Source organism: Manis pentadactyla, chromosome 10, assembly GCF_030020395.1.
Source record: "Manis pentadactyla isolate mManPen7 chromosome 10, mManPen7.hap1, whole genome shotgun sequence".
Classification (NCBI taxonomy): domain Eukaryota; kingdom Metazoa; phylum Chordata; class Mammalia; order Pholidota; family Manidae; genus Manis; species Manis pentadactyla.
In genome coordinates, this window is record NC_080028.1 from 39,561,451 (window position 1) to 39,569,383 (window position 7,933).

The 7,933-nt window shown below is 38.8% G+C and overlaps 1 protein-coding gene across 1 annotated transcript; it reads left to right on the forward strand.

The window, feature by feature from the left end:
* Nucleotides 1–2,133: 2,133 nt before the first annotated feature.
* On the forward strand, nt 2,134–2,979 carry LOC130685084 (olfactory receptor 6C74-like). Its single transcript, XM_057508272.1, has one exon. The coding sequence runs from the start codon at nt 2,134–2,136 to the stop codon at nt 2,977–2,979; it is 846 nt and encodes a 281-aa protein (XP_057364255.1).
* The last annotated feature ends 4,954 nt before the right edge of the window (nt 2,980–7,933 follow it).

Consider the following 7,933-nt stretch of genomic DNA (forward strand, 5'->3'; position numbering starts at 1 on the left):
GTTCTTTGTAACATTTATCTGATAGTCACAATGCTTAACACAAATAAACCTCATTGCTTTCTGAGGCCTGTCCTCTGATGGTTTGCTAATGTGACCTGTGTTAATTTTGTACAGAATTGCCTTTCTTGGTATCTTCATCATCAACCACAGATGTTTGGGGATAGTTGGTGTGGGCAACTGTTGAAATTGCAAGAAGAAATAATTTGACACGGTAGAATTCTGATTTAAGGGTTTTAATTTATTCTTACACCATTGCCGTGGGAGTATTTTGTATAAATGAACTAAAATGTACAATAGATTGCTTCATAAACATTTGAACATAAAAGGAATGTGCTTGAAATACAACAGTCGTTTTTTTTCACCGAAATTGTGTACATTATTACCAGGATTTTGACAGATCTCATTTTCTTATCTTAGTATCCTACTATAAACTCCTCTAGATATTATTATAAATAACTTTTGTTTTACCTTATATGTTTTTTTAATTTATATACGCCTTTTCAAAAATCATGTATGTTTTAGAGGTTGGAAACAATTATCTTGATTTTATCAAGACAAATACTGTGTTATCTAATGTCTATCAAGAAACTTTAACCTTTTTTGTATTTGATGATGGAAATATACCAATGAAGACAATTTTTTTCAGGGATACTAATTTCTTTAAAGAAACACACTAAAATAAGTCCTGTAATTATTTACACAAAATATACTTTTGAAAGAACAACTTTGGAAAATAATCCTGAGCTTCAATATACTAGCTGTGCAAATCTAAACAATACAACTCTTTTAGTATGCACCTGGTGGTGAGAACAGTATTGTGTAATGAACACTTTCCTAGTTATGTGTTAGCAAAACATTTGAATATCCTACAGTAGGTAAAAGTGTGCCTTATAAAATTCATGTCACCACTATTCTGAGATTCATTCAGATACGTATTTCTCATCTCTTTTAGACCATGCTGATTTCAAACTTGTTTATTTCAGTGTGTGTTTTAGACAAAGAATAAAAAGATAAGTAAAAGAATAGAAGGAGATGGAGAGAAATTTAACTGTTAAACATTTTCTCATTTTTCAATAAACTTTAATTGGTAAGTTATGTATTTTCACTTAATTTATATAATCTTAATTTTCAAATTTATGCGTATTAACATATTTTTTAACTCTTAATTTTTTCATCAAATTTACTCTCCTACTTCTAAAATCCCTTCTTACCTCTTTAGGTTTCCATAAGCTTTGTTTTCACCATTTTGCTTTACCTCTCACACCTCATACAATCTCCTGAACATGTATTTTTATATTTCTGCTTCTATTTCCTTTAATTCTCATTTTTCACTATATTTTTCTTGTTCTATTCTCAGAATCATAAAATGAATAAGAAAACTGAAATTAAAAGAACATTCTTACTGATTTGGTTTTGGGGTATAATGTAGGTAGGGTGGGGATAACAGAGATTCAAGTAATGTAAATACTAGTAAATACAACAAATAAATACATCCCAGTGCCTTAAGTAATTTGAAATTGGATCTCATTAATCATGAAAATAAATAACAACAAGATTCAGGCATTGGAGTTTGTTTAGATGAGTAAACCTGTACAGGCGTACTAATTCAATGAATGATGGCTACAGTGTGTGTGTGGTGTATGTGTGTGTGTGTGTATGTCTGTGTGTTTGTGGACATGCATGTGTGTGTTAAATATAAAACATGGGCTGATGTACTTGCAATGATAGCTATCATTGTGATCCAGTATGCAAACTTCTTATATTGAACTGAAAATAGCCTCCATCCTAAACTCTTGCATAAAACTAAGAGAGAAAAAATTTTCATTCTGTTTTGAAAGTCACTCTGATGTCCCACCATTTCATAAATATAAAAAAATGCTGAGCAATTACGGTCATCATATAGGTTATCCTCTGGTAGAACTGCAAACTAAAGACTGAACTCTCTATCCAGATGCTCTGGAAGGCAAACTACTGTTTTTCCTGCCATGACCATCTTTAGAACGAGAATGAGCTTTGTGTTGCTCCAGCTGAAACATCATCTTCACCACTAATTGTCACTGTTACTTTCTCATTGGGATCCTCACTTTCTTTTTCTTCTTTTTCCATTTAGACCTGGACAAGTAGAGGACAGTAATGGGGAACCACACAAAAGTGACAGTGCTCATCCTAGCAGGTCTGACTGATGATCCACAACTGAAGGCGGTGGTATTTACCTTCCTGCTGCTCACCTACCTGCTCAGCATCACCGGCAATCTGATCATCATCACACTCACCCTGCTGGATACTCACCTCAAGACCCCCATGTACTTCTTCCTTCGGAATTTTTCCTTTTTAGAAATTTCCTTCACAACTACATGCATCCCTAAATTGCTGGTGATGATGGCAACTGGGGACAAAACAATTTCCTATAACAGTTGTGCAGCTCAAGTGTTTTTTGTGTTCCTTCTCGGAGCATCTGAATTTTACCTGCTTGCAGCCATGTCCTATGACCGCTATGTTGCCATCTGTAAGCCCCTGCATTACACAGCCATCATGAGCACTAAAATCTGCACACAGCTTCTCTTCTGTTGTTGGCTTGCTGGGTTCTTTACCATCTTTATACCTCTCCTCTTGGGCCTAAACCTTGATTTATGTGACTCCAACACTGTTGATCATTTCTATTGTGACACAACTCTCATGCAGATCTCCTGCTCAGACACACGGCTCATTGAGACAATGGGATTCATTTCTGCTTCAATGACCCTTGTGGTCACGTTAGTATTGGTGATAATATCATATACGTACATCGCATTAACAATTCTAAAAATCCCTTCAGCTAATCAGAGGAAAAAAGCTTTTTCAACATGTTCTTCTCACATGATTGTGATCTCCCTTTCTTATGGCAGCTGCATCTTCATGTATGTTAAACCATCAGTGAAACAGAGAGTATCTTTTTCCAAAGGAATTGCAGTGCTCAATACCTCCGTTGCACCACTTTGAACCCTTTCATCTACACCTTACGGAAACAACAGGTGAAACAAGCGTTCATGAATAATATACGGAGGGTTGTTTCTCTCTCAAACAAATGAATATCCTTTTGCAGCACATGTAAAGAAATAAGCAAAGTCGTTCCTAGTAATACCAGTGTATCCAATAGTCGCTTCCAATATAAAATTTCCTCCTTTATTTTGGTTTCTTTTCTTTGATATTCTGTTTTATCTTATTTCAAGCTTTGTTTTTACAAAAATCTTTGTTCCAAAGAAGGTAATTTTCTTTACAGTCTTCAATACAGATTATTTCCACTTTGTTTTCTTTCCTGTGGATATCTGAAAGAAATTTAGCTGTTTTTCAATTTTTCCTCTTTTGTCTTTGTATTCTATCTAGTTAGTCAAGAATATAAAATATTTTTCATTAAAATATATTGAATATAGCATGCAATGTAAAGGTTATTATCATTCTTTTTTTGCACTTGGTTCTAACCAGCTTGTTACTAATGTTCACATTTATTTTTTATAATATTGCCAACTTTTGATGTATGTACTCTGCTTAATGAAAAGAAAAGAAAATTGTGGCAGAGTTAACTATTAATGTAGATGCTCAAGTTAGAAAGTATTTGTTTATTAAAAGAAAATATTGTTGTGTAAAGTGCATGCCATAGAATGTAGTTGTTTTTTTTTCTATTAGTGAATTGATAGCATTCACAATTATTTCAATCTTAGATGGAAAACCTATTATCCTACTGGCTCATTTTAAAAATTAACAATGAAATACAATGCTTATTAGTTGTTTCCTACTCAAAAAATCTCCCTTCAGTAACTTGGGATACTTCTGAAGTTAATTTGGAACTGCTTTTAAATGACTGTTAAGTAAGGAGAACAATGCCAACTTAATGTGTTTTTTCTTTCCATTTGTCACTGATATACACATATACATATATAGCTAAACTTCTTATGAGTGAAACCAAAGTAGTCTAATAAGCTAAATCTTTTCACTAGCATTTTAAAATTCTATGTCATAATTGGAATTTCAGGGACTCAATTCACTTTCTGTCACATGACCAGAATTAAAAAATATTAGCTATAGTAAAAAATGTTGTCAAAGAAACACATCATGTTTCATGATCTTTTTCCAGAAATGTGTATGCATATGGCCACAATAGGACATACTGATTATTTTGAATTAAAGTTACTTGAGAAACAGCCGGTGCAAGAAGGACACTTTGACCCTCCTTTGACTCACCTGAAAACACAACATAAAATTCCCATGTGAATGGCATCCCTCCCATACCAGCAGGAAGAGAGACAGCCTTATCACCAGGGACAGGAAATTTAGGGCAAAGAAGGGTGCATAAAAACCCTTATTTTCTCACTAATTTAAGAACCAAATATCAACCTTCCTCATTACTTCTTCACAAATTCATATTTTCTTTGTCTAAAAGGTACAAAAGCTGTCTACTTTCTTCACTTCTTTAAGTCTCATATTTTTATTTGGCTCCGTTTGTCAGAAATTTATTTATTTTTCTCCTGTTAATTATTCTGTTGACAGGTAGCTAGGCAAACATGAGTGGGTCCTGCATTAGTCTGGACAAGGACCTCCACCTCTCTTCCTACCAATGACAGAACACACCTCAAACCCCTCAAGTTCATGGTTTAGTCTCCTGCCTTATCAGGACCAAACAAGATGTAAAAAAGCCCATTGGGGCTTCAGACCACCCACACAGGTTGACCAAAGGCACACTGAGACCCAAGAAGTGACCTGGAGTTACCTCAGGGTTCTTTATACTGTTACTGTAACAAATTCACATTACAGTTTTGGACCCCCACTGTGGGTTTCACATGGGTACTTACGGGTGAGTGCCTATGAACTAGGAAAAGTGTTACATAACCTGAAACTTTCAATCAACACGTCAACTAAATGATATAAGACCCAGGGAGGGATTTTCTAACCATTTCAAAAACCAAACCTAACCCTAATGGCAGGGCTGCTTCTGGTTTCTGGACAGCTTGAGTCTCCACCTTCTCAAGAGTGAACTTGCAACTTCAGGGGGAAAATATTCTCGAAGCCTGGGGCAGATAACCTCTGAAGCTAAAGACAGTCAAAGAGAAATAAAGTGGGAGAAACTCATTTATTATTTAGAATAAGTCATCCTCTTCTGCTTGCCTGTGTCTCTCATGACCTGGCTGCAAAAGGGCCCCACAAAACCTCTCCAGTGCAGATATGCCCTCACTCCCTTTTGTAATCAACTATTGATATGGAGATGGACTACTTCTCTCCACACCTTGGAAACACCTTCTGATCTGGAGATTCATTAAGGCCATGTGAGAGATTCGGGAAATACTGCAATTTTACAAACAACCACCCTCCAGAAATATCACCTCACAATCTACTCACTCCTCATCTTCCACAATGTCCGCTGTGCTAGAAAGCTGCCGCACTGTAACTAGACTAATAACATAACAATAGCAACAGCAATAACATCATGATAATCCTCAAGCTGGGGAATTCAGTTAGGTTCAAATTCATTTGCTGATTAAATCCACAGCTCACCCATTCCACAGATGGGCAGTAGCTGAAAGGGTAGGGAATTCACAGCATTCATCAGGCAGCAGCTGCAGCCAGGGGCGGGTCCAGGCCACAGGAACTATAGAAGAAAAGAACCTTGAGGGCAATAAGATACATGTTTTAATGAGACCAGCGTAGGCAAATCTTGTCCATCAGGTAGAATATATGCAAGAGAGTGGTCCTGTGATAGGACAGTGGCAGGAATGGGATCACGTCTTGGTCTAGTGTACCAGACCTTCACCCTTCTCCCTGTGGGAGTTACAGATGGGTCAATATATAGGGCTATGGGAGGTAGATGCACTGGCCATAAAGAAAAACCAAAACTTCCCTGTAAGACGCTCTTACCTGCCAGACATTTTGGGTATACTATCATGATCTTTGGGGGCCATTCTGCTGTTACTCCAGGAACACACAATAGGCCAGCTTCTAGGCCTTTTCCCCAAGATACCAGAAGTGCCAGCCATCACTGGTCCATGAGTCAAAATGTCCAGGGCCACATGCACTCAACAGAGTCTCCAGGATTGGCAGAAGGATGTTGCTCTGCTCACCATATCCTGGCTTCAATAACTCCTCTTTTGCACATACAGTTGTATAGGAGAGGCAGTAATGTGTGTGAGCATGTCCCCTGGTCTCAAGGATCCTTTTCAGGGCTTCTCATTCAAACACCATAGCACTGTGCATAAGTGAACTGACCAGCCCTGTAGATGATTCGTGTCCTACTTCAAGCCAGATTTCAACAACCATTGTACCTCTCTATCATGCCTACCCAAGTAGGGTTAGATGGTACAAGAAACTTCCATTTTATCCCTAATTGCTGAACCCATTCTTCTAACTCCTCTCCAGTAAAGTGTGTGCCTCAATTGCTGTCAATCACCTGTGGCTGGCCATAGGCTGTTAAGAGATGCTCTAGGCCCCTTTTGGTCATTTGATGATCTTCACAATGTTCAGGAAAGGCAACAAACTGTCCAGTAGCTGTGTCCACAGAAGTCATGGCATACTGATGCCTTTCTGATACCGGCAAAGGCCAAATATATTTGGCCTGTATAACCATTGGGCTACATCAGAGGTAGGCTTTCCTTCTAGCCAATGCACCTGGGCCAAAGTGTCTGCTTCATCATTCCTTGGGGAATCCAAAGGCAAATGGCCAGTCACATTATATACAGTAACAGTCTTAGTCTAACCAGAGACCCATAGGTCTTGCCACAAGTCTTGTCCCCAAAGGGGCCAGTGACCAATCATCCAGTGGGCATGTTACCATGCCAGTAGCCACAGGGTCAAGCCCCGATAGATGGCCCAGCTTTCAGTGTAGACAACTATAGTGTAGGATCGTGGGTGATCACAAAGCATACTGCCACAACTCAGCCCACTGACTGCTCTTCCCATCCCTGTCCTCCATCAGTATTGTTTCAGTATTAGGACGGAAAGCCACAGCCCTCCAATTGTGAGGCTGCCTATGACTACAATTGTTGGTATACCAAGCATCTACAGGTATAAGGTTTTTCCCTCCTGATAAGGACCCTCAGCTAACAATGGCTCAAAAGCAAGTTCTTCCTGTATTCCACTTTTGTGTGTCACTGACTCTAATAAACAGACTTCTCCACTTAAGGGGCTAGTGGGAAGCATGCTGTGCTGCTTTAAATCTGTGCCCCAGTGTAGGTGTCTGTGCCATGCCTCTGATCATTACCACATCCCCCAAGCTGGGGTCTTGACCCCCCAAATCAGACAACAACACCAAATCGTTCTCCAGTGATGGTGAGAACCCAAGCAGAGCCTGAGTACTGTCCACCAGGAAGTTTTGCAGGGACACAGGCTGGACATGGGTCTTTGCCTATGGCTTCCATGTCCTGGACCTCAGTGGCTGGAAATGCTGCTCTGGCTTTAATTGGTGCCATAGTTCTAATGAGATCCTATTAGGCTTCCCATCAAGCTTTTGTTTAACTACTCTGACTTTATCAAATCAGCCCATACTTGGTCCTCAAGACCTTCATGGGGCCCTTTGAAGCTTTCCTTTTTATCATAGTCTGTACTTCTTTCCATGCTCTTATTGTTTGAACCTCCCCCAGATCTGTTAAAGTATGAGTAGCCTCACTTATGGGTTTCCCTATGTAGGGGGCAAGAATAATCATAGGGACCCAAAGAGAGATAGAGGAGCTTTATGCAGCACCAGATTTCAAATTTCTGTGGTGACCAACTCCTCATCAGAGCCTTGTTTGTCCATATTATAGATGATATTTTTCATGCCCAGCTCCCATAACACCTGCTAGAGCTCTGCGTATGTTTTCCAGCTAGTGGATAAGTATAATAAATCACCCTGATTAGGCCAATCTGCCTGATGGCTGCTGTTTGCCAATCCAGAAATCTCTTTTCCTGAGGTGTGATAGGCACTTTGCAA